At 40.4% G+C, this 26,450-nt stretch overlaps 1 protein-coding gene across 1 annotated transcript; it reads left to right on the top strand.

The window, feature by feature from the left end:
* Positions 1–3,973: 3,973 nt before the first annotated feature.
* Positions 3,974–26,183, top strand: LOC123516687 (amino acid transporter ANT1-like). Its single transcript, XM_045276294.1, has 9 exons — positions 3,974–4,161; positions 11,985–12,128; positions 14,427–14,586; positions 15,055–15,202; positions 18,938–19,085; positions 20,496–20,640; positions 21,764–21,942; positions 22,580–22,731; positions 23,533–26,183. Exons 1-9 carry the CDS (start codon positions 4,051–4,053, stop codon positions 24,281–24,283), a joined length of 1,938 nt encoding a protein of 645 aa, XP_045132229.1. The 5' UTR covers positions 3,974–4,050; the 3' UTR covers positions 24,284–26,183.
* The last annotated feature ends 267 nt before the right edge of the window (positions 26,184–26,450 follow it).

The raw sequence follows: 26,450 nt of genomic DNA, 5'->3' as shown, positions 1-26,450 counted from the left end.
AAGTGTATTTTATGGGTAACTACGGGAAATGTTGCATCGTGGTTTTTCTTTCTAATTATGTTAAATTTCTTTTCCTTCCAGTATATTTCCAGTATCTACAAATAAAGCCAATCCTTGTATGTGTACTACTATCATTATGAAACACTTCCGTGCTACACCCATATTGTATTAAAAAGACATAGTTGAGGCTACATTATGGATTTTAAAGGCATTTTATGGTACTACCAACCGATTCATTAACAAGATTTATACGTCATTAACAGCTCTCTCTCTCTATGTGTGTGTGTGTGTGTGTGTGTGTGTGTGTGTGTGTGTGTGTGTGTGTGTGTGTCACTCACTTCACGACTATTCAAAGAAAACTCAGAGACTTATGAACCAAGTTTTTAAGAGTGTATATCCACCTATAATGTGAAACTTTTATTAACATGTCACTAGAACCATCGAAAACCCTACAAAAAAGACGTATAACATTAAATAAAGCCTTTCTAAATTAATGAAAGCACGGCGTGCAACAGTGGAAGTGATTCAAAACATGGCAAGGTAAACATTATAGAAGCTCGGAACCTGTGTGTAGTGTTTCACTTTCACTGTTTGATCTGCTGCAGTCTCTGACGAGACAGCCAGACGTTACCCTACGGAACGAGCTCAGAGCTCATTATTTCCGATCTTGGGATAGGCCTGAGACCAGGCACACACCACACACCTCGATTTTAATCCCGTACCTACTCACTGCTAGGTGAACAGCACCTACACGTCAAAGGAGACACACCCAAATATCTCCACCCGGCCGGGGAATCGAACCCCGGTCCTCTGGCTTATGAAGCCAACGCTCTAACCACTGAGCTAACGGGCGTGTGTGTGTGTGTGTGTGTGTGTGTGTGTGTGTCTCCATGCACTGAGGGGATTAACAGTGCATTTCTGACTGACTGCTGCCTATCACTGTCTTTAAAGGAGGGACTTTATTTTGTCAATGCTGCAGAAGCGATGGAGTCGCTAGGATTATCTAGGATGCACGCCACACGTCAATCAAAAGATGTACTACCGCTACTACCACATGGCGCAAGTGTTGCATCTTTTAATATTTTTTTTAACCCCTTCACTATCATGCCGCTTTTTTCATATTCATTTTCGTCACTATTTTGGTGATTTTATACAGCTTCAGAATCTTATCTGTGGGATTAAAGTACTGCAAACTGTGGCTATTAATCTTCCGACCTCCATAAACCTTCCTAATGTCAATAAAGTGGTCTAATCGTACTACAAATCTCAAGGTAAATATGTGTATCACTACTGAAGGGGGTTAAAGGGTGCAGTGGAGGCTATGGGGATTTCTGAGAGTGTTTTCGTGATGATGCATTAGTTTGAGAGTCTTGTGTTAGTTGTTATGGTTTTCAGCGATGTTTTGTGGTGTCAGTGGTATTTCAAATGTTCTTCAAAGCTTTTTTTTTTCTGTATCACGTCCTATAGTTTCATCTTATACATTTCATTTCCTTTACGTAAGTTTTTTTTTATTATTATTATTGTGTTATCTTTATACGATATGGTAACTGATACACACACACACACACACACACACACACACACACACACACACACACACACACATCTGTATTTTGTGATTCCAGCGACAATATAACAAAAATAGCGCATCACCAAAGGGAAAATGATGAAAAATATTGTTAGTAAATAAAATAACAAAATAAATAGATAAAACATTCCACGTAGATCAAAATAAACAGGTTTTGAATGTTGATAAACCTGAGAGAGAGAGAGAGAGAGAGAGAGAGAGAGAGAGAGAGAGAGAGAGAGAGTGTTAAGTGGGAATCTTTCAAGGCTATCTACATGAAGGTTATATAATTAACCTACACACACACACACACACACACACACACACTCTCTCTCTCTCTCTCTCTCTCTCTCTCTCTCTCTCGCGGGAGGGTTGGTATTGGAGGCAGTGAGGTGTGTGTGTGTGTGTGTGTGTGTGTGTGTGTGTGTCATTCTCTCTCATTTTATTGCCGCTGTATCCTTTCAAACTCAAAAGTAGTATGTGTGTCGGGTGGGTTGGTAGTGGTGTCAGTAAATAACTTCAATAAACTATGGAAATTAAAGGAAAAAAGAACTTACGGGTACTCATGACCTCTTGCCACATTATATTTCCTCCTGTACTATCACCTTCCAGTTCTTAGGAAGCGAATGAATCATATCTGCCTGTGTCTCGATTGCGTAGAGATAAGAGAAAGACGAGGCGATAGTGATTCTGACCGCGTAGGGATCAGAAAGCACCAAATCGTGAAAAGTAAAGAAAATAAAGAAAAGTTAGGATATAAGTAAAGAAAAGTAAAGAAAAGCAAGAAGGAAATTAATGATATTGCTTTGGGACAGTATTGAAAGACTAATGAAAAGAATGGCTGATGCAGTGAAGTCTGTAGGATATATAAGATGTGCTAGAGAAGAAATATATGTGCGATGGATACTGTCTCCCTTCTTATTGTCATTTTATCGTCCTAGAAATGGTGTGCTAGATAAGAAACAATATTTGTATAATGGGTAGGCTACTGTTTCCTTTCTTATTGTCATTTCATCCCCCCTGCAGGAGATACCTTTATAAAGAACACTCAAATGAAACCTTAATATTGTTCTTGGTATACCAGAACACGAATGAGGTAATGCAAATAGGGAAGGGAAGGACAGGAAGGGAATTGTTACTGCTGGGACTGTGTAGAGACGAATGACAGGATGGTTGAGGCTGTGAAGGCATTCCTGGGGAGAATATATTGTACTAGATGTATCAATAGGAGCTTCCTTCCTTATTACCATTTTATTTCAGTCAAGCATAGTAGACGTTAGATTGAATGTCATTTGAATCTGCTCAAACTTCGGTCTGTGTTCTTGTTCTTTTGCTTGTATGTTTCTATTCTTGATGTATCTTCTTTTTGTCTCTCGTTCCATATTTTGATCGTATATTCTTTTCTTCATTTTTTTTCTTTCAGAGGCTCCCAAAACAGCAAGACTAGACTCAAAGCTTGGTCTGGATACGTCTGAGTTCAGGGTTTCTTATTCTTCTGCATCTTTTTTTCTTTTTTTTCTATTTTTACGTATCTTCTTTTCTCTTTCTTTTCTAAATGATCTTGTAGTCTTTTTTCACGTAGAACCTTCCAAAACACCAAGATTAGACTCAAATCTTGGTCTGGATCAGAGTTGAGGGTTCTTATTAATTTTGTTTGTACTTTTTTTATCGTCTTTCTTTACAAATTTTAATCATGTAGTCCTTTCGTCAATTTCTCCCCTTGCAAACTCCCAAAACAGCAAGATTAGACAGAAATCTTGGTCTGGATCCGAGTTTAGTTTTTATTCTTGTTTGTATTTTTCTATTCTTGATATTTCTTCTTTTGTCTCTCTTTCCAAATCATCATACAGTCTTTTTTCTTCAATTTCTCCCGTCAGGAACTCCCAAAACAGCAAGATAAGAAAAAAAAAAACTTCGTCTTTGGTCTAGTGTGAAGGTTTTTGCTCTTATTCTTGTTTGTATTTCTCTATTGTCTTTTTTTTTCCAAAATTTATTCATATAGTCTTTTTCTTCAATTTCTCCCTTCAGAAACTCCCAAAATAACAAGATTAGACAGAAATCTTGGTCTGTGGCCTGATGTGAGGGTTCTTTTTCTTCTTGTTTGCATTTCCCCACTGCATATCTTTCCTAATTTTAATCATACAGGTTTTTTCTTTTCTTTTCTCAATTTCTCCCGTCAAAAACTCCCAAAATAGCAAGATTAGACAGAAATCTTGGTCTAGATCTGGGAGTGAGAGTTCTTGTTATTCTTGTTTGTATATTTCTATCGCATATCTTTCCTAATCTTAATCATACAGTTTTTTTCTTTTCTTTTCTCAATTTCTCCCGTCAAAAACTCCCAAAACAGCAAGATTAGACAGAAATCTTGGTCTGGGTCTGGGAGTGAGGTGGGGGCGAGCTCGGCGAGGTTGGCAGGCGTGGTGTGTGTAATGGCTGGGTGGCGGGTGACGTGAGGCTGGCTGAGTGAGTGTCAGTGCCTCGCCATGGGTCACCACGTCGCCCCGGGGATCACCAGCCCCGTGAAAATGGTGGCTAACATCTTCGTGTCCTTTATAGGCGCGGGAATGTTAGGCCTACCATTCGCTTATAAAGAGGTGCGTATGTATGTATGTCTGTCTGTGTGTCTATGTGTGGTATTACAGGTGTGTTTGTGGTGTTGGTGTTGTGGTGGTGCTTTGTGTTTTTCTGCATTAGATTTACCGTGTGTGGTTCATGAATGGGTCAAGTCTAGCCATAGGGAATGTCTGAGTGTATGTATGTCATTATTTGTCACTAAAACACCGTATCCTTCCTTCCTTTATTTATTTATTTATTACGTTTCTCCTTCCAAGTCTGTCCCTTCACCTGGTCTGGGTATATTTTCCGTGGTGTTTGTTTGTTTGTACGTTGTTTTTTTAGGTCACTTTCCCTTGCAGTGTTTAGAATTGCATCTGCGTTAGTCTTTCATTAAATGTCCTTCAAATGTTTACTCGTTATAGCCTCTCTCTCTCTCTCTCTCTCTCTCTCTCTCTCTCTCTCTCTCTCTCTCTCTCTCTCTCTCTTAACATAACATAAATAATAGGATAACAAAGGGCCACCAGGGCCCATCTAGGTTATCCTGTATCAGTCGCACAGCGATCTCGTCATCAGTACTTAAAGATACACTTACAAGTACTACACAATACATTATATACTAATTCTAAATATTTGGCCCATTAACAGGGCTAAGTCCTGCAGCGAATTCCTCTACAATCTGTGATCCCCATACATGGGGATCATGTCTTGTTTAACTATAGTAAATTTCTTATAAAAACTATCATGCAGCGCTATACATAATTATAAATCTAATAAATTTAAGTGCTTATCTAATCTGTTTTTAAACATTGTCAAACTAGTGCTATTTACAACCCTCTCTGGCAATGCATTCCAGAAGTCTTATATCTAACCTGCAGCCTTGCTTTCTAATCTTCCTGCCATGATTTCTAGTCCTACTTCCCTCCTCTAAGGTAAAGAAAGATCTCACATCTATGTAGTTTGTATCTGAGAACATTTTAAATAACTCTATCATATCCCCTCTTATACATCTCCTCTCAAATGAAAACATGTTTAATTCCTTTAATCTATCTCTATACTCCAGGCGCTTTAATGCGGGTATCATCCTAGTTGCTCTTCTCTGAACTGCTTCTAACATGTTGATATCCTGCCTATAATGGGGTGACCAGGCCTGTATGCAATACTCTAAATGGGGCCTAACATAGGAATTATATAAGCTACGCACCACTTCCTTACTTTTATAACTAACATTTCTATTTATAAAACCCAGGATCCTATTTGCCCTATTTCTTGCTTCTAAACATTGCTTTGAAAATTTCATAGTCCTGTCTATCACTACTCCTAAATCCTTTCCTTCCTCTACTGCCTCTAGCCAACATCCCTCCATCTCATAGCTAAAGTTTGTGTTGTCTTTACCTAAATGCATAACCTGACACTCTCTCTCTCTCTCTCTCTCTCTCTCTCTCTCTCTCTCTCTCTCTCTCTCTCTCTCTCTCTCTCTCTTTCTTATTATTTTTTTTTGTTATTGATATTTTGTTACTATATTAATTTTTACTATGTTTTTGTTAATATTTACCTTTATTATTATTATTATTATTATTATTATTATTACCTTATTGATATTTTGTTACTGTATTTTATTATCATCATCATTGCTATCATCTTAACCCTTAGCGGTGGAACTATATATAGACGGTCCTGATTGTATCAAAATTTGCGGGTGACTATATATAGACTCGTCTCCAAAATTTATCCCTTGTATTTCTAAGCATCGACTATATATAGACGGCCACGTGTGAGTGCCCCCGAGCCACAAAAATGATAACTGGCAAGTCAAGAGTGGCCTTGGTGTACGTGACTTCTCACACTCATACCACACTCTGTTCCCAGCTTTCAGGCAGGGTGGAGTGCTCCTGTCTGCCTGTCATTCCACCAATATAGTATTATTTCTTGGACATATTTGGGAATTTTAGGCACAACCATGCTTCCTACAAGGAGGAGAATCACTGATGAGGATTTACAGCTGATTCTAGCGCATGATTTAGATGATGAGTTAGTAAGAGAGGAAACCATCACATAACTGAAAAAGCAAAAAACAAAAACAAAAAAATTGGGAGGGTGGAGGAAACCACATCCAGGTCACAAGTCCTGGACACATTTTTAATGTGGGTGTGAGTGACTCCATTATTCTAGTAAACATATAAAGAAATTTCACTTTAAAGCCTAAAGTTTGATTTGAGAAACTTGTAAACACGGCGCGAAATTGCGGTAGAGTCTATATAAAGATGCTGTCAAAACGTAACAAAATGCGGTGTAACTAAATTTATGCTGCACACCAGTAGGCGGCAGAAGCTATATATAGACGATTCACATTTTAGGAGACAGCCAACGTCCACTGCCGCCGGCTAGGGTTAATTTCTTCTTCACCCTTCAGTTTACTTCATCTTGGAACTAACAACAGATGCAACGCTTGTCCTGTATTGCATTCACGCACTCACTTTCCTTTCTCTACTGTTCCATATTCTCTTCCTCTTACACTCAAATCATTCAAGAAAGTGCAAACTACATTTTTTCCTTCACTCTCCAGGTTCTTCCATCTCAGAATTAACCACAGATGCAACACTTGTCCTTTTTATTACATTCGCACACTAATTTTCCTTTCTCTCTCTTCTGTTCCTCTCACACAGAACACTCAGACACAGTGTTCTGTCACTTTTCAGCTTCTTTCATCTCAGAATTGGACACAGATGCAACACGTCTTTTAATACATTTACATGCTAACTTCTCTTTCTCTCTTCTGTTCCATCACTTTTCTCTTACACCTACACTGAAAACTCTCAACAAACCACACTTTTCCTTCACCCCCAGCTTCTTTCATCTCAGAATTAAACACAGATACAAATTTTTTTACATTGGCACACTAACTTCTCTTGCTCTTTAGTGTTTCATCATTTTTCTCTTCCTTTCATTCTCGTAACACAGACAAACCACACTCTGACTTCTTTCATCACCTTCTTTCATCTCATAACTAACCACTAATGCATTACACTAACTTCCCTTTCTCTCTTCTGTTCCATCAATTTTCTCTTCCATTCACACTCAGACAAACTACATTTTTGCTTCACTCCTCATCTTCTCATCACAGAACAAACCACAAACTAACTTCCCTCCCTCTTTCACTCAAACACTCAAAAAACTCAAAAGCAACTACACTTTTTAAACTCTTCATCTCTCCTCTCATTTTTAAAAGCTAACCACAAATTCACTATATCAGAACTGCAAAATAAAGACCCCTCCCCCTGCCTCCAAACCAAGTAATCTTTGTACTTAAGCGATTGAATAACATGAAATTACCTTCACAAGTTATCAACGTGAATATTACCTTAGCACAGGTGTGGGGGTGTGAAAAATGCTCATAATGTCTTAATTTTTGCATTAATGTATGTTATGTGTGTCATCCGTATGTGTGTGAGAAATGCTTATTATTCTCTCTAATTTGAGGTAATTGGCATCACTTGTATATAATTCCCACCCTGTTATTGCAATTTTTCATGGGTGGATTTGTTATTATAGCACATTAATGGCTGATTGATGGGACAAATGTATCGGTAGGACATGAGTTATATGGGCAAAGAAGACAAGGTTGATGTGAAGTGTGTGAGGCTATGAGGTGAAGTTGAAATGACTAGATCTCTTTATTTAGCTTTTTCATGCCATGGGAGTGAAATGTACCAGTATTGATAGGCTGGCTGATGGGAGAAATGTAGCGATAAGACATGAGTTATATGGGCAGAGAAGACAAAGTTGATATGAAGTGTGTGGGGTGGAGTTGAAATAACCATATCATCTGTTTATATATACATCTTATTTTTATTTATTTATTTATTTTTTTCATGTATTGGGAGTGATGAGGGGAAAGTCATTTTATTCAGACCTTCCTAAGCATTTTACTGCAAGAAACACACCACATCACCAAGAATTTATGCAGGAAATCTTTATAATCACCAGTGAAGAAGAGATGTGGTGAAAATAATAATGTTTAGTGTCCAGCCAGTGTTATATTAAAAGACTGCCAGTTTTGATAATTATAAGTCTCTCTCTCTCTCTCTCTCTCTCTCTCTCTCTCTCTCTCTCTCTCTCTCTCTCTCTCTCTCTCTCTCTCTCTCTCTCTCTCTCTCTCTCTCTCTCTCTCTCTCTCTCATCCCCACACCTGTGTGCACCATCTTGATAAATGCAGCACAGGTGTGGTATACAGCTGACCAGGGATGTATTGACTCACAGAGCTAGGTTAGGCTGTAAATTAAAAGAAGGATTGATTCGTGCCTTACCTTTGCAGTAGTGGTAGGATTCAGAGGCAGGGGACTAAAAGAAAGGGAGTTTATGCATGGGAGAAATTAGCTTGTATCCTCAAACATTGCTGTGCTTCACCTCCAGTGTTTCAAAAGACTCTGTTTCAGTTTACGCAAGATTTTTTTAGGTGTTTTTTTATGGTTCTAGAGGCAGAGTGACGAGATTTCTTCATTATTAACAGGAGAAACACTCTTGAAAACCCCGCTAGTCATCTCTGTGGCCTTGGAAAATAGTTGTGGTGAGAGAATAAGGTGGTTCTGAATATGGACCAGAGAGAGAGAGAGAGAGAGAGAGAGAGGGTGAATTAAGGATGTAATTATGGCGTTTAGGTAATGAAAGGGTTTGATAAGGAAAGAGAGATAATTTTTAGGATTGTGAGAAGATAGAGGCTTGGGGAAAGTGTGTCTGTGTGTGTGTGTTTACCTATTTGTGTATTATAGGGCACGAGTCTGTGTGTGTGTGTGTGTGTGTGTGTGTGTGTGTGTATTTACCTAGTTGTATTTTACAGGATTTGAATAAGGCTCCATATCTACATTTATCCAACTTTTCCTTAAGTGTGTGTGTGTGTGTGTTTAAGGAAAGGAAAGGTTTAATGAGGAAAGAAAGAAGTTATTTTAAGGTTTTAAGAAGCTCAATCACATTAGGTTAGGTTAACTTGGGTCAGGTCAGGTTAGGTTAGGTTGAGTTGAGTTTAGTTAGGTTAATGTTTGGTTGAAGTTTAGTTATGTCAGATTAAATTGGGTTAGGTTAGATCAGGTTAAGTTAGGTTAGGTGAAAATCAGATGTCAAGAAATTGATCAAATAGAGAGAAAATGTAATCACTTTTTTTTTTTTTCCATCCAGGGAGGAAGCAAAAGGAAGAACGAGATTAATAGCACAGAAATGAGGTTAACCCCTTCAATACTGGGATGCATTTTTACCTTCATGTTTATGTACCATTAGAAGACTTTATTGACATTACCAAGGTGTGATGAAGGTCAGAAGATCAATGGCCAGAGTCTTCATAATTCTAACCCCTACATAAGTTTCTGAAGGTATATAAAATTGCCAAATAGTGACAAGAATGAGTGTGTAAACATGTCATGGTACTGAAGGGGTTAGAGAGAGAGAGAGAGAGAGAGATATGTTGTGGGGATGGGAGAAGCAGAAGATATTAAAATGCCATAAACCTCCAAGATATACAAGTGTGTGAGCGGCAGGTGTGGATATGATGCAAAACACTCAGGTGACGTCAATAGCACTATAATGACCACACCAACAAACCCACAAACCCGCACTGCTCTATGTCTGGACCTCTGATTCGCTTTTCCTTCATATCTCTCCTCTTTTCTCCTCCTCCTCTTCCTCTTCCTCCTTGAATGCTTCCTATGTTAAATGATTCTCTTGTGTGTTATCTGTTTTTGTTTCCTTCTTTTTCTCTCCTTTTTCTTTTTCTTTCTTCTTCTTCTTCTTCTTCTTCTTCTTCTTCTTCTTCTTCTTCTTCTTCTTCTTCTTCTTCTTCTTCTTCTTCTTCTTCTTCTCCTCCTCCTCCTCCAATATATATCCTAGTTTTTTTTCTCATTTTCCTTCTTTATCTTTCAACTTTGTCTTCTTAAACTTAATAAATTTTCCAATATATTCTCTATTTTCTCTTCCTCCTTAAACATTGTCATTTATTATTTTTATTTGCTTTTTATTCCTTTATTCAATACATCCTTCACTCTGTATTCATTTATTTAAACTATTCACTCTAAAATGTTTGATTATTCATCCTATCTGGCTTTCTGTATTTCTAAAGTGTTTCTAGATAATCTTTCTCATTGCATCCTGTTTTGTGTCATTCTCATTCATTCTCTTCCGGTGTGTATGTGCGTCACTCTCTGTCTCTCTCTCTGTCTGTCTGTGTGTCTTATCTTATCTTTGTCTTTCTCCTTTTTTTTTCTATCATTCTTTTCTATTTGTGTTCTTTTCTCTGCCTTTTATCCTGTCTGCCTTTCTATCTATCTACCTCTGTTCTTTCTGTCTGTTTCTGAGCATAGTCATTTCTTATCTTTGTTTTTCTCCTCCTTTTTTTCTGTCTCATTTTTTCTTGTTTGTGTGTCTGTCTTTCTCTTTACCATTTTTCCTATCTGTCTCTTATTTTCTTGTTTGTATGTCTGTCCATCTCTTTACCTTTTTTTCCTATATGTCTCATTTTTGTGTTTGTGTTTTGTGTGTCTGTCTTTCTTTCTATCTGCCTCTTTGTCTATTCTTACAGTCCTCCAGAGCCTCTTTTATCTTATATCTTCACTTATACATCTTAAATACTCCTACAGTCATTCACATTATCTAGAGATACTATTCTATTGTATATCTTCCCCTATGCTACCTTTTTTTATGTAAGAGGGAAAAAATTGGCCAAGGGGAATATAAAACAGAAAAAAAACACTTTGTTGCTTATCCCCTTGCAGGACAGAGTTATGCAATAAAAAAGGGATAAATGTCTTGAAATCTCCCTCTTAAATGAAGTCAAGTCATAGGAAGTTGGAAACACAGAAGCAGGCAGGGAGTTCAGAGTTTAGAAGAGAAAGGTATGAATGAACACCTTGCTATGGTCAATCTAGAGGCTTTGTTCTATCCTCCTTGTCCTCCTACAGTCACTCACATAATTTAGAAGCCCTATCCTATGTTATATCTCTCCCTCTATGCTTTGTTACACTCTCCTACAGTCACATACATAGAGGCTCTGTTCTATCCTGTATCTTTTACTAACACCCCTCTTTTGCTCCTACAGTCACTCACATAATCTAGAGGCCCTATTCTATGTTATATCTCCCTCTATGCTTTGTTACACCCTCCTACAGTTACATACATAGAGGCTCTGTTCTATCCTATATCTCCTACTAATACCCCTTCTTGTCCTTCCCACAGTCACTCACATTAGTCTAGAGGCCCTGTTCTATGGTATATCTCCCCTTATGCTATGTTACACTCTTCTACAGTCACACACCTTGAGGCTCTGTTTTATCTTATATCTCCTAGTAGCATTCCATTCATCCTTCCCACTGTCACACACAATCTAGAGGCCATGTTCTATCTTATATGCCTCCTCCCCCTCTTCCTGTGGCATCACTGCACAAGGCTTTCTTCTTCCTCTCACCCCTATTCGGTCCAACTCTCTAATGCAAGGATTAACCAGTACTTCTCTCGGTCATTCATACCTTTCTCTGGTGAACTGGAACTCCCTGCCTGCTTCTGTATTTCCATCTTCCAACGATGACTTCTTTTAATAGAGAGGTTTTAAGACTTTCATTCCAGACTTTTGGCTAACTATTAACTTTTCAGGGAACTGGCAATCAAGTGGGCCTTTTTTTGTTATATTTTTTGTTGCCCTTTATCAGCTTCCCCTCTTCCATAAAAAAAAAAAAATCTACCCTATGCTGTTACACTCTGCTACAGTCACACACATCATCTAGAGCCCCTACTCTATGTTACACTGTTACACTACAGTCACACACATCATCTAGAGCCCCTACTCTATGTTATATCTCTTAACACTCCTCTCGTCCTCCCACAGTCCGGCATCATGGAGGGAGCAATCATCATGGCGCTGGTTGGCTACCTCAGTGTCTCGGCTATGCTCATGCTGGTGGACTGCAAATATGCCATCCTCTCCTCTGGCGGTAGAGCTGGGGGTCGGTCTATTATCATGGAGACGAAGGTGGGTGGTGGTGGAAATGGCTTGGTGTTTATTGTGCATTGTTATTTTTTATTTATTTATTTATTTTTTTTTTTTTTTATTTTCAAAGAGGATGTTGTATTTATTATTATTTTTGTTTATATTTTCAAAGAGGATGTTGTGTTTATCATTTTTTTATCTAGATTTTCAAAGTTTTTTTATTTGTTTATTTTATTTTATTTTTTTTTTTTTTCTATAGATGCTGTTTGTTTTCTTTTTTCCATGCTAGAATGATGAATGTTCCTGCTCCAATTCATCTTTTCTTTGGTTGTGTATTAATTCTTCCATTGCTAGTATGATCAATCTCATTTTCTTCTTTTCCTTTGGTTATACAGCTTCTACACTAATATCTTCTACCCATGCTCAAACAATACACTTATCCACTCCTTTCTCCATAAGTCATAAGCCTTCTCATATGCTAATAATCTTTTTTCACTGCTAGAATAACCATCTCTCAATTTACTACAATTTCCTACAATCTTATCCAATAATAATCTTTCTTTCTCATGTATGTTTCTTTCCACTATTTTGTATAAAGTAATAATGTTGCCCCATCTCACACATGTACTTCTCTTTGCCTCTCTTCCTTCCCTCTCAGGCTTCCCTCAGCACACACTTGCCCTTGCTGACAGATAACGAACCCTGAATGTAATAAAAGTGTTTGTTTTAGTTGCGTCGTGTTGGGTCGTGTCTTTACATAGAAACAGATATGGCTGGGCGTGAAGTGTGTATGGTAGGTAGATGTAAGTGGAAGGCAAGTGTGTGCTGGAGGAAGGAAAGGTAATGAAGTGTTGAGGGATGGGTAATGCCACAGAGGAGGGTGATAAAGATGAAGGTGGGGCGAATGTTACAAAGTTATGGGGTGGATTTAGATAGGGATAACCTCCGTAATGTTATTTAGGTTTCGTGCGTCATAATGAGATCAACACACACACACACACACACACTAATGCCCAAAATACTTTATACTACATAGATAATAAAATGCATAGTATAAGATAGTGTATGATAAATAGTTAAAATAAAGAAAAATGTCAAAACTTTTAATGTGCAAGTGAAAATATTAAGGGAGTTTGCATAGAATATAATTACACACACGCACACACACACACAAAAATCATTACAGTCTCACACACATGTTAATTCACACACACTATCACATTAAAAATAAATAAATAAATAAAATGAGCGTTTAGATAGAATGGGAGTAAGAATGAAAACTAATAATTCACCTTATCATACCAGGTGGTGTTATCTTATCTGAGATGTTGCACTGTTGTAGGAGTTGAACTGGTCATTGTCTGCGCGTTATCACCACCATTATTTCCTTCTCTTTCTCCTCAATGCCCACAACACCTTTCTTTACTTCAAAACTCCTATGACATTTGTTTTCATTGATCTCAGCTTTGATATTGTAAAGCTAGTGTGTAATTTGTCTATTTATCTATTTATCTATCTGTTTATCTATTTCTTGTAAGTTCTAGTAAAGGTTTTGTTTTGTCCTCCTCCTCCTCCTCCTCCTCCTCCTCCTCCTCCTCCTCCTCCTCCTCCTCCTCCTCCTCCACCTCCTGTGACCATCTGTTGTGGGTTTGGTGTGACCATCTGTTGTATATATATATATATATATATATATATATATATATATATATATATATATAGAGAGAGAGAGAGAGAGTTCACCACTTGATAAATTCCGATTCTCTCTCTCTCTCTCTCTCTCTCTCTCTCTCTCTCTCTCTCTCTCTCTCTCTCTCTCTCTCTCTCTCTCTCTCTCTCTCTCTCTCTCTCTCATGTATTGAAGAGAAAGAATATGTGACAGCATTTACATAATATTTCTTTACTGGGTATATATAACATTTATTTGTTATTATTTCATTATATTACTTATGTTGTGTATTTATTACTAATGGTACTGCTACTGCTATAATTTGTTACTTGCTGATACTATAAGTTATGCCCTTACTGCAATTGTTATTATAAGTTATATGTTTACTACTACTACTACTACTACTACTACTACTACTACTACTACTACTACTACTATTACTATTTTTTATGAGGTAAGTGAAGATAGAGTAACAACACACACACACACACACACACACACACACACACACACACACACACACACACACACACACACACACACACACACACACACACACAGAGGCTCACTCAATGCCATTTCCCACAGAGACAGATAAAAAAAAAAATAGAGGATAAGTATCTTGAAACCAACACCACCACCACCACCAGCCCTCTCATCTTTCCTCCCCCCAGGTCCCCCTCATCCCACCCGACTCCACGGATGACGAGGATGACGACGAGAGGCACCCCCCGATCCCCTCCACAGACCTGACCTATGGGGATGTGGGCCTGTACGCGTTGGGGCCAGGCGGGAAACGATTGGTGGATATTGCTATTGTTGTGTCGCAGCTTGGTGAGTGTTGTGGTGGTGATGATGATGATGATGATAATAATGTATTCTTTAATTGTTGTTCCTTTTTATCTCTCTCTCTCTCTCTCTCTCTCTCTCTCTCTCTCTCTCTCTCTCTCTCTCTCTCTCTCTCTCTCTTTGTTCTTGTTCTTGTCTTTTTTCTTTTTCTTTTTCTTTCTTTCTCTCTTTTTTTACTACTTCTTCTTCTTCTTCTTCTCATCTTCTTCTTCTTCTTCTTCTTCTTCTTCTTCTTCTTCTTCTTCTTCTTCTTCTTCTTCTTCTTCTTCTTCTTCTTCTTCTTCTTCTTCTTCTGCATGATTTATGGTTCTGCAGCAATAGTGAAAAACTAGAAACTACTACTACTACTACTACTACTACTACTACTACTACTACTATACTGTTACCATTACTACAATAACTCATACTACCACTACAACCACCACCGTCACTACTCTCTCTTTCCTCACTCAGGGTTTTGCTGTGGTTACCTGATTTACCTGTGCAAGAACCTCAATACATATGTGTCAGGGGTGTCGCAGCAGCTGTGGCTCCTCTTCCTGCTGCCCCCACTCTACTTCCTCACCCTGCTGCGTCACTTGAACAAACTGGCCATCTTCAGGTATGACTGGAACAGAATCAGTGGTCTTCTTAGTGCTGAGTCAATAGGGAGCTTTTAACCCCTTCAGTAATGGGACACATTTCTATCTTGAGATTTGTGTACCATTATACCTTCTTATTGACAATAGGAGGGGTCTGTGGAGGTTTAAAAATTTAAACCCTTCAGTTCTGGAACATATTTCTATCTTGAGATTTGTTTACGATTAGACCATTTTATTGACATTAGGAAGAGTCTATGAAGGGGAGAAGATTAATGACCAGAGTCTTCATTATTTTAATCCCCAACATAAGTTTTTGAAGCTATATAAAATCATCAAATAGTAAGCAGAATGAATACGTAAAGTAGAAATTATATTAATCTGTCAATAGAACTATCAAACTACCCATAAAAACCCATTTAATTGAAACCAGAGTCCTTTTGAAATATAGGTTATGTGGCCGCTATTTTTCAGTCCACAGAGATGGAAAACACTTTTTGTAAGTTTTATGGTATTGATAAAATGGATATTATGTTAATCTGTCAATACAACTATCAAACTCTCTCTCTCTCTCTCTCTCTCTCTCTCTCTCTCTCTCTCTCTCTCTCTCTCTCTCTTTTTCTTTTTTTTTTTTTTTACTTTATTACATATTTTTATACATTGGTGAGTCAAGAGCTTCAGTAGGGTTGCTGAGAACTATCTTTGACATGGAATTAAATACACGGAACAACTAAAATATGCAAAACTAAATTACCAATTATACAGACACGTACAGTACATGTGCTATTTACATGCTATGGTTGTTTAATCCATGCATTGGCAGCAGACTTAAAGGTGTGTAGGGAGGTGGTGTAGTGAAGCTGTGTCTGCATAACCAGATGGTTCCACATTCGCGTATAACGTGGAAGGAAGGAGCGAAGGAAGGTCTCCGTCCTAGCAAAAGGGACGACGAGTTGGTGAACCCTGGATGTGGCAGCTCTGGTGGTGTGGCCATGTGGCTGTGCCCAGGGCTGGCGGAGTGCAGTCAGGTGCGGGCGCCTTGCTTATGTGTCTTGTAGATGACACACAACCCTGCCACATCACGACGCTGCTGAAGAGGCTGCATGGTAGGGGACGGCTGGTCTGGCGGGGCCTTTAGACGTATCAGGCGTTGTGCTCGATGCTGGATCTTGTCTAGAAGGCTTAAGTATGAGGGGGGGCAGGACAACCAGGTGAGAGGGCATACTCCATAAGGGGGCGGACTTGAGCTGCATATAGGGTGGAGATTCCCTGGGAGTCGAGGAGATGTGAGACGCGCCGGATGCAGCTAAGTTTCCATGCGGCTTTCTTGGCTATAGTCCTGACGTGTCCAGTGAAGGTCAGGGCACTGTTCATTTCCACACCAAGTATGGAGATGGAAGCCTGCAGGGGTAACGCCCTTCCATCAAGTAAGATGGTGGGTGTGTCAGGGGGGGAGTGTCGTCGGGAAACCAGCATCACCTGTGTCTTGTCAGGAGCAAGTTCCACTTGCCATCGATGCCCCCATGAAACTATGGTTTGCAGTACCTGGTTGATGTGTGCGACAGTCGCACAGTGATCACCGCTGTCGCAAGGGAATGTCAGGGTACAGTCATCGGCGTATGCATGTGCCTCTGGAATGAGCTGGAGCAGGTCATTAAAAAATGCATTCCAGAGGAGAGGCCGAGAACACTACCCTGTGGGACGCTGGCAGAGATAGGATGTTGGTCTGATGTTTGTCCATTCATCACCACTCTGAGGTATCTGCCTCGCAGGTAGTCTTGCAGCAAGAGGAGCAGATGCCCGTGGATACCCAAGCTGTTCAGTTTGGTGATTAGGCCGTGATGCCACACCCTGTCGAATGCTCCCGCAATGTCGAGAGCAATGATAAAGGTGTCTTTTCCCTGGTCTAGGGACTTATGCCAGGTGGTGGATAATTGAAGTAACAGGTCTGCTGCTGACCTGTTATTTCTGAAACCAAATTGTTTGGTATTAAGTAGATGATGTGAGCCGAGAAAGCAAGATATTTTGTTTGCTATAATGGCTTCAAGTATTTTACCAGGAACTGAGAGAAGGGAGATAGGTCTATAGTTCTTGGGATCAGTCCTCTTGCCCTTTTTGTGTATTGCCACCACTCTGGCACCCTTCCAGAGGGTGGGCCACACTCCAGTGGTGATGCAGTGCTGAAAAATGGCGGTGAGGGGTGTAGCCAGCTGAGAGGCACAGTGCTTAAGGATATGAGGGCTTATGTTGTCTGGGCCTAAGGCCTTGTTAGTGTCAACTTGTGACAGACGTTGCCGTACTTCCTCAATAGTGATGGTAATGGTGGAAAGTTTCGCATTTGTGAGGGCTGGCACAAATGGAGGAGGGCGCTCAGGATCAGGTACTGACATCTTGTTGGAGAAAAAAGATGCAAGTACTTCAGCTTTGTCCTTATTTTTGGTGGCCACTGTACCATCGGACTTGTGTAGTGGTGGAACATCATCATCTGATGTCAGGCCTTGCTGCTTTAAGTGTGGTCCACCAGGTCTTACTACCCACTGAACGACCGCTGAGTTTGGTCTTAAGGTCTTCTTGCCAGCGTCGTTGAGCCCACTGTTGTACTTGTCGCATGGCTGCACAAGCGTGCTTGTAGCGCTCCTTATTAAATTGGGTAGCATGGCGTGAATACAGTTTCCAAGCGCGACTCTTTTCATCAGCTGCCACTCTACACTGGTAACCAAACCAGGGCTGGTCAAGGGGCTTAACAGTGTAGGAATGGCAGGGAACATACCTTTCTTGGTACTTGAGCAGAGTACTCTCCATTGCTAACTACCTCTACTTTCCTACTTCCTATTTATACTTTTCTTTCCTTTCGCTAATCTCCCTTTTTTTATGACTTCACTCCTTCCTAATTCTCTCCTTCTCTTATTCTTTCTCTCTCATTTTCCCCATCTCTTCCTTTGCCTCTTTTCTTTTTCTAACTCATTCACACTCGCTTTTCTTCTACTTTCCTTATTTTTACTCATTTCCTAGCTTTTTCTCTCCCATCTTTCTCTCTCATCTTTTTCTTTTCTTTATTCTCATTCGTTTCTTCTTCCCCTTTCCTTATTTTGAACTCTCTCTCTCCCACCCTTCTTCCTTCTTTCCCATTGCTATTCACCTTTTTCTTTACTTCATTCACACTTTTAATCTCCTTTTTCCTTCACTTTTCTGTTGCTAATCATCTCTTCTTTCCCTCATTCACATTTTCAGTATCTTTTTCCTCTTTTTCTTTTTTTTTTTCATCACCTTTTATTACTTTTTCTTTCATTCACACTCAATTCCATTCTTTCTCCCATTTCCTGTTCATTATCTTTTCTTTCCCTCATTTTCACTCAATCCCTTTCATCCTCTCCTTTCCTATTGTTTATTTGCTTTTCTCTCCCTCATTCATACTCTCAGTCCCTTTATTACTCCTTTTCTCTTTCCCACATTCACGCTTTCAATCCTTTTTTTCCTCTCCTTCCCCTCTTTCATGCTCTCAATCCCTTTCTTCCTCTCCTTTCCCATTGATTATTAGCATTTCCCTCATTCATATTCTCAGTCCTGTTATTACATCTCTTCTCTTTCCCTCATTCACACACTAATCTTTTTTTTCTCCTTTCTTTTCCTTTTGATTATCAGCTTTTCTTTCTCTCATTCACACTCAATCCATTTTCTTCCTCCCCTTTCCCATTATCACCTTTTTCATTCACACTCCAGCCCTCCGTCACTAACTCTCCCCGTCTCTCACTCCACAGCTTGTTTGCACAGTTCTCCAATGTTCTGGCCCTCACTGTGGTCTTCTGGTTCGACTTCTCCCACTCAGAGGAAGTGCCCTTCACCCCAAAGGAATTCTCCATCAAGGGCTTCCCATTCTTCTTTGCCGTGGCCATCTACTGCTATGAGGTGTGTGTGTGGTGTGTGTGTGTGTATTTACCTAGTTGCTTATTACGTGGTTCGAGTGGGGCTCATAGTGACCTGTCTTTATATCTACATTTATCCAACTTTTCCCTAAATTTCTGCACACTTTCTGCTGTTACAATTTCTTCACTTAATCCATTCCAGATGTCCACTGTCCTATGTGGAAAACTGAACTTCTTAATGTTCCTCAGACACTGACTTTTCATGATCTTGGAATGTCCTCTTGTTCCTCTTGTGTGTGTGTGATCTGACAGCTTCAAAAATTTATGAATTGAACTGTATATATTTTGATGGTGAGTTTTCTTCTATTATAGACATGGTTGGACATTTAAAAGAGGATTTGATTTGGCAGTTCACCTACAAAAAACTTTAATGATCGTAACACTTGACTCATTCGGAAACACTCTGCTGGCTCACTTTGACTGTTCACAAGGCCACAGAGATGATTAGTGTGGTTTTTAAGAGTGTTTCTTCAGTTATTCCTCCAGAAATGGTGTTAACCGGTCACTAGAACCATTAAAACAACCTTAAAATGCTTTATTCTTTCATCACAACTGTTTTCAATTCAACATTTGTAATTACCCAGGTTCTCAGTTATTAACCCCTTCATTACTGCAACGCATTTTTACCATGAATTTTTTTGTGTGATTAGAATAGTTATTTGCATTAGGAAGGGTCTATGGAGGTCAAATGATTAATGGCCAGTCTTCACCATTTTAATCCCCGCATAAGTTTCTCAAGCTGCATGAAATCGCCAAATAGTCAGCAAAGTAAATACGAAAACACGTCCTGATACTGAAGCGGTTAACTTAGAAATAATGTTAATCTGTCAGTAGAATTATAAAAAAACACTAGAAATCCATGTCACTTCAACTAGACCCTTTGAAAAATAATGGAGGTGCAGCACTGAATTGTCTCAACATGACTCCTTATTAAGTAATGACATGACTTTGAGTAATGACCTGAGACTTTAACATGACCCTGAACAATGATGTGACCCTTTAACATGACCCTAAACAATGATGTGGCCTCTTGACATGATCCTGACCTCTTGACCTGACTCTGAACAGTGACATGACCCTGAATAATGATATGACCCCTTGACATGACCTCTTGACATGACCCTGAACAATGAACAGTGAGAGAGAGAGAGAGAGAGAGAGAGAGTTGTTTTTGTTGTTGTTAATATTTTTCTTTTCTTTTCTTTTTCTTTTTTTTCCTTTTCCTCTCTCTCTCTCTCTCTCTCTCTCTCTCTCTCTCTCTCTCTCTCTCTCTCTAATTAACGAGGAATTTGTTTTTTTTATCAATTATTTTCTTTTGACCTTTATTTATTTACTTTTTGTGTGTGTTTGTGTGTGTGTGTGTGTATGTTTGTTGACTTTATTTTCTCGTCAGGGCGCTGGGATGATTCTGTCATTGGAGGAGTCAATGGCGGAACACATGCGGGACAAGTTTCGGTCCATCTTTGTGTGTACCATGGGCGGCCTCACCACTCTCTACATCTGCTTTGGGGTGTCAGGTTACGCCTCCTTCGGTCCTCGTAAGTTTGTGTTTTGCGTGATTTTTATTTATTTTTCTATTTATTTATTCATTCATTTCCCTTTTCCCTGTGCTCTATTTTTCTGTGTTTTGTTTTTGCTGAGTTTGTTTGTTTGTGTTTTTTTTTTTTTATTGTTTTTGGTTCTGCAGTTCTGTGTCTTGCTTGTTTTGTTTTCTATTTGTTTTTTTATTGACTCATTTTCCTTTTCCTTGTGATCTGTTTTTAATCTGTTTTGTTTATGCTAAGTTTGTTTGTTTTGTGTTTCTCCCTTCATTGTTTTTAATTCATCGGTTCTTACTTTATCTTTTTGTTTTCTTTGTTTTGTTTACATCAAGTTTGTTTGTTTGTGCGTTCCTTCTTTTATTGCTTTTTAATTCTATGGTTCTTATTTCTTTTGTTTACTGTGTGTTCATTTGTTTACTTTTTCTTTATTCCTGTGGTTCATATTCTCCTTTAGTTATCACATACTTCCTTATTTACTGAGTCTATCTTGACCATTTTCCTTATTCCTCATTTTCTATTTTCTATACATCTACATTATTTACTCTTATTTTCTGTATTCCTAGCTTGGTATCTCCCTGTTCTCATCACAATCCCTCATTCGCCACAGACACCATTTCTTTTTTATCTTCTATACATCTTACCGCCTTGCTTATTCTTTTTCTTTATTCTGAGCTTTCCATCCCATTCTTTCTCACACACCAAATATACATCTCACTACATTACTTTATTTTCTTTATTCCAAGCCTTCTTTCTCCTCAGACACAATTTCTTTTCATTTCTTACACATCTGGCTGCCTTGCTTACTCTATTTTCTTCATTCTGAGCTTTCTGTCTCATTCTCCTTCAATTCTTTTTTATTTCCTATATATCTTACTACCTTACTTTATTTTCTTCATTCCTAGCCTTCTTTTACCTCAGACACCAATTATTTTCATTTTTTACACATCCTGCTGCCTTACTTATTCCTTTTTCTATATTCCGAGCCTTCTTTCTCCCTGTTCTTTTCATTACAATGCCTCATTTTCCTCAGACACCATTTCTTTTCTTTCCCTCCACATCTTACTACATTACTCACTCTTCTTTCTCTATTCCAAGCCTTCTATCATCCCAATCTCCTCAGACACCATGGACATCATCACCCTGAACCTTCCACACGGCCAAGGATCCATCATAGACTTTGCCGCAGTGGTCAAGATTTGCCTCGGTGTGTCGCTCTTCTTCACCTACCCAATGATGCTGTTCCCAGTCACTCATCTCCTGGACAAGTCTCTCGGTTTCACGTCTGCACCTCACAGGGGGGTAAGGAAGGGAAGGGAGTTAGTAGGAGGGATTGTAAAGAGACCTGTACTCTGAAATGCTTTGTTCTCTCACCATCACTGCTTCCCAAAGGCTCTAGTTGAAGATGCTTATGTTTTTAAGGGTATTTTTATGGTTCTGGAGATGGACTGGCAAGATTTCTAGTTTATCATGAGGAGAAATGCTCTTGAAAACCTTCTAGTCATCTCTGTGGCCTTGTAAAACTGTCATGATGAGAGAGCAAAGCGTTTCTGAATATGGCTGAGAAAGTGGTAGAGAATAGGGAAAGGAAGAGAGGAGGTTAGAGGAATAGAGAGAATTGTAAGGGATAGGGAAGGAAGAGAGGATGTAGGGGGTAGGTTGTATGAAGGATGACAAAGAGAATGGTAGAGGATAAGGGAAGGTGTAGAAAATAAAAGAAAGTAATTATGGAATTGGGGATAAGGAAAAGAAAGAAATAAAGAGAGATAGAAATTAGAGGAAAAGAAATAAGGAAATCTCTCCTTTATTTGAACTTAGTATGTATCCCAAATCATTTCAAATATTAGACCAACAAATCAATTATCCACACACACACACACACATACACACAGTAGCATAACCTAACCTAACCAAGCTGCCTTAAACTGGTGCCCTGCAGAATGTGGTGCGTCTGGTGTTGGTGGCGATGACTGGGATGGTGGTGAGTGCCGTGCCAAACTTCGCTGTGCTGATGAGCCTGATTGGTGCCACCTGCTGTACTCTGCTGGCCTTCATCCTCCCTGCTGCCTTCCACCTCTCCATCTTCAGGCAGTGAGTGACCTGGGACTGACTGACTGGTTGGATGATTGGTTGATGTGCTGGCTAGATAAAAGACTGATTGGGTGACTAGCTAACTGACTGACTGACTGATTGGTTGATGTGCTTGCTAGATAAAAGACTAATTGGGTGACTAGCTAACTGACTGATTGGTTGATGTGCTGGCTAGATGAAAGACTGACTGGGTGACTAGCTAACTGACTGACTGATGGATTGATGCATTTGCTAGATAAGAGAGAGAGACTGATTGGTTGACTAGCTAACTGACTGACTGACTGGTAGGATGACTGAGTGACTGATGGATTGATGTACTGGTTAGATAAAAGACTAATTGGGTGACTAGCTAACTAACTGACTGGTTGGATGACTTAGTGAGTAGTTGGCTGCTTTGTTGACTAACTGGCTGGGTAGATGATCAATTGACTGACTGACTGGCTGGGTGATTAGTTGACTGACTGACTGAGTGGGTGGCTAGCTGACATATTGACTGACTGGTGATGGTTATCTGGCTATTTAATTGAGTAAAATTTATTCAAGTGAGTTATTTTAGTATTTGTGTTTGTACATATCATTCATCTTCCATTTATAAACTTTTCACTTTCCCTTCACTAACACTCCCACTCCTTTCCCATTCACTAATTTGTATGTAACATGTATTTTTTATCCCACCTAGACCCTTTACTACACTTCATGTACTCTATATACAGCTAAAGAAACACCTCCCTGCTACATTTTTCTGTTTGCCACTGTCCCCCACACCCTGCTAACGCCCCACCACCCATAACACCCCGACAGGCGGCTGACACGACGGCAGCGCTACTTTGACCTGTTGCTGATAACCCTGGGTGTGCTGGGCTCTGTGGTGGGCCTGTGGGACGCCTTCGACCGCATGAGCCAGGCACACGACCCTTTGCTGGCCCTAGACGAGTTCTCCTCCCACAAGAACGCCTCTGCCCACCACCAGACGCCTCCCCCACACCTCCCCCCACCCCACGTCACTGGCCCCATCCTGGCCAACATCTCCCAGGCCGTCAAGAAGTACGGATCAGAGGGACAGTCGGGGCAGGGCCCAGGAAAGGCTGTGAATGCCAGCGCCCACCTCACCACAACACCGCCACCTCAGGGTGCCAAGCTGAGGGCTGAGGTGCCAAGTGCCATCGCTGCACAGTCAATATCAGGGAAGGTAGTACCAGTGGGCAGGCCCAGTTCCCTGGCCGGTGCTGCTCCGCCCAGCGCTGCTCTGCCCGGCGCTGCCCTGCCCAGCGCTGCCCTGCCTGGTGCTGCCCTGCCAGGGGTTGTTCCTTCCAACGGTGATGTGTCTGGTGGTGCTTCACTCAGCAAGGTGGTGACACAAACTGAGTCACCAGAGAGTGCTGCTCTGAGTGACACTGTACCTGGCAGTGTGTCATCTAGCAGCAGTGCAGCCAAGGGTGTGCCGCCCAGTGGCCCTGCGTCCAGCGTGGACCACAGTGCTGACATTGCGGCACCCAAGGTAGCAGCAGCCTCCCGCCTGGCCCCCGTCACCACCAGGGCGCCCCCCACCTGAGAGCTGCCTGCCCTAGGCCATTACAGTGTACATAGGCTGTAATATATTGTTACATTTTTGATGCAAGAACGGGACAGTTTTGTACAGCCTGGTATACGGCAGCGGGGCGGGGCGGGCCCAGCACCCGTTGCGGGGGTGAGGGTGTGGGCAGGGCAAGGCAGGCTGACCGGCAGGGTACCCAGGCATCCTATCAGGGCAGGAATGTGGGCAGGGGGAGGTGATGGACAATTGTGTGTGTGTGTGTGTGTGTGTGTGCATGCATGTGTGTGTGTGTGTGTTCATCAGCACCTTATAATTACGTCACGATACCTGAAGGTGCCACAATGACACACACACACACAGAAAGCAGAAGGTTATACATACATATATCTAATCAGGCGTTGGACAACTGGTGGTGTAATGATGAGGTTGGGGATGACATGGCTGTAGTAGAGTGGTGAGTGGTCCTCCTTGCAGATTCCTGGTGCTCTCTCCCCCCAGTCTTCCCAGATCATGATATCAAGGCAGTTCATCATACAGGACTGCCTCATGTGCTATAGTGTACTCTGTAATGTGTATTTCTCATCATTCTGCTTCTTGTGGGAGTGGCGATATTTCAGACTGGTTCCCGAGCCTCTATGCTGCTTTACCTGCCTCATACAATGTACAGATTATATACTGTACAATATGCCCTGCACCTCAAGGCTGGCTCTCTCACTACCCAGGTTAACTCCACCTCATATGTCTATACTCTTTGTGATTTTTTCATGGAAGATTTAATTTATAATAGGATTGTTTTGAAATTTATACAGAAGGAGGCAGTGGATGCTAGTTTTTGTGGTGTGTTGCCTTGGTGAAATTCTGTTAAAACTTCAGTTGTAATTAAAAATTTTATATTGAATAAGGCAATACATTTTGGTTCTGTTGTGTTGTGTGGCATCTCCGTGTGTGAGAGACAGTCAGTTTCTGGATTAACACTCTCCATGATAACCATTTCAGCCCAAAGCTCCACACAGTGTCTAAATATTCAGTATCAAGCAACTTAACACCTCCATATTGCCAGTCCTTGGTGTTTGGTAAGGGCAGCACATCAATTGACCCTCTAGTGCAAGACTAACACCTGGACTCTATTTACTTGTGTGGCTCTACATGATTTTGTCAAGTGAAAGCAAAGCACAGGCACCAAAAATATGAAATCCATATCAAAACTGCGTGTCTCTTGCCGTGAATAATTGGTTGATACTCGGAGATGCCACAAGAATGAGAGACAAAACTAAAAAACCAAGTAAAATTGACAAGCTAAAGATTTAAAAAAAGACCTGTTCGTGTTGCCATTCCTGAGAAGAAACAGGAAGAGAGAGAGAATGAGGATAAGCAAGAGAAATGGCCAGATAGGAGCTTTTACTTGATTTGACCCATGGAATTCACTGTTCTTTGCGACATCACTGCTTGGGGTAACTGTACACTCTCCTCACTAATGCTTAATTGGGGTGTTAGCTAGCCAGTCGCCGCAGCTACATAGGAAAGAAATGGAAATTTGTTTTCTCTATATTAGAGAGTCAGAGAGATAGTGAGAGAAAGCCAATACAGCTGGTTGTGGTTATGGTGTATTGTAAGCTATTTCTACAGCTATATAGTAGGAATTTATACTATACATGTATATATATTTTTAATGGGGTATATAAGGGCTGGTTCATGTTAAGTCTGTGAAGCTTTTTTGGGAAATGGATTGATTATACTATTTTTTTATTTGAATTGTTTTGTGGTGTGTCTGTGTTTGCATCGAAGTGTTTTGCTCTTAATTCCCCCAACAGCTGGCTCTGGTTCCTTGGTGCTAGCAGAACACACACACACACACACACACACACACACACACACACACACACACACACACACACACACACACACACACACACCCGGTAGCTCAGTGGTTAGAGCGCTGGCTTCACAAGCCAGAGGACCGGGGTTCGATTCCCCGGCCGGGTGGAGATATTTGGGTGTGTCTCCTTTCACGTAGCCCTGTTCACCTAGCAGTGAGTAGGTACGGGATGTAAATCGAGGAGTTGTGACCTTGTTATCCCGGTGTGTGGTGTGTGCCTGGTCTCAGGCCTATCTGAAGATCGGAAACAATGAGCTCTGAGCTCGTTCCGTAGGGTAACGTTTGGCTGTCTCGTCAGAGACTGCAGCA

The sequence above is a fragment of the Portunus trituberculatus genome, chromosome 6, assembly GCF_017591435.1.
Source record: "Portunus trituberculatus isolate SZX2019 chromosome 6, ASM1759143v1, whole genome shotgun sequence".
Classification (NCBI taxonomy): domain Eukaryota; kingdom Metazoa; phylum Arthropoda; class Malacostraca; order Decapoda; family Portunidae; genus Portunus; species Portunus trituberculatus.
Note: the sequence above shows the minus strand (reverse complement) of the source record. Positions and strands in the feature narration are given on the sequence as shown.

Coding starts and splice junctions, on each gene's coding strand:
- LOC123516687 (XM_045276294.1), top strand. CDS start 4,051: ATGGGTCACCACGTCGCCCCGGGGATCACCAGCCCCGTGAAAATGGTG. Junction 21,943..22,579: donor CGTCTGCACCTCACAGGGGG/GTAAGGAAGGGA, acceptor GGTGCCCTGCAG/AATGTGGTGCGTCTGGTGTT. Junction 22,732..23,532: donor CACCTCTCCATCTTCAGGCA/GTGAGTGACCTG, acceptor ACACCCCGACAG/GCGGCTGACACGACGGCAGC.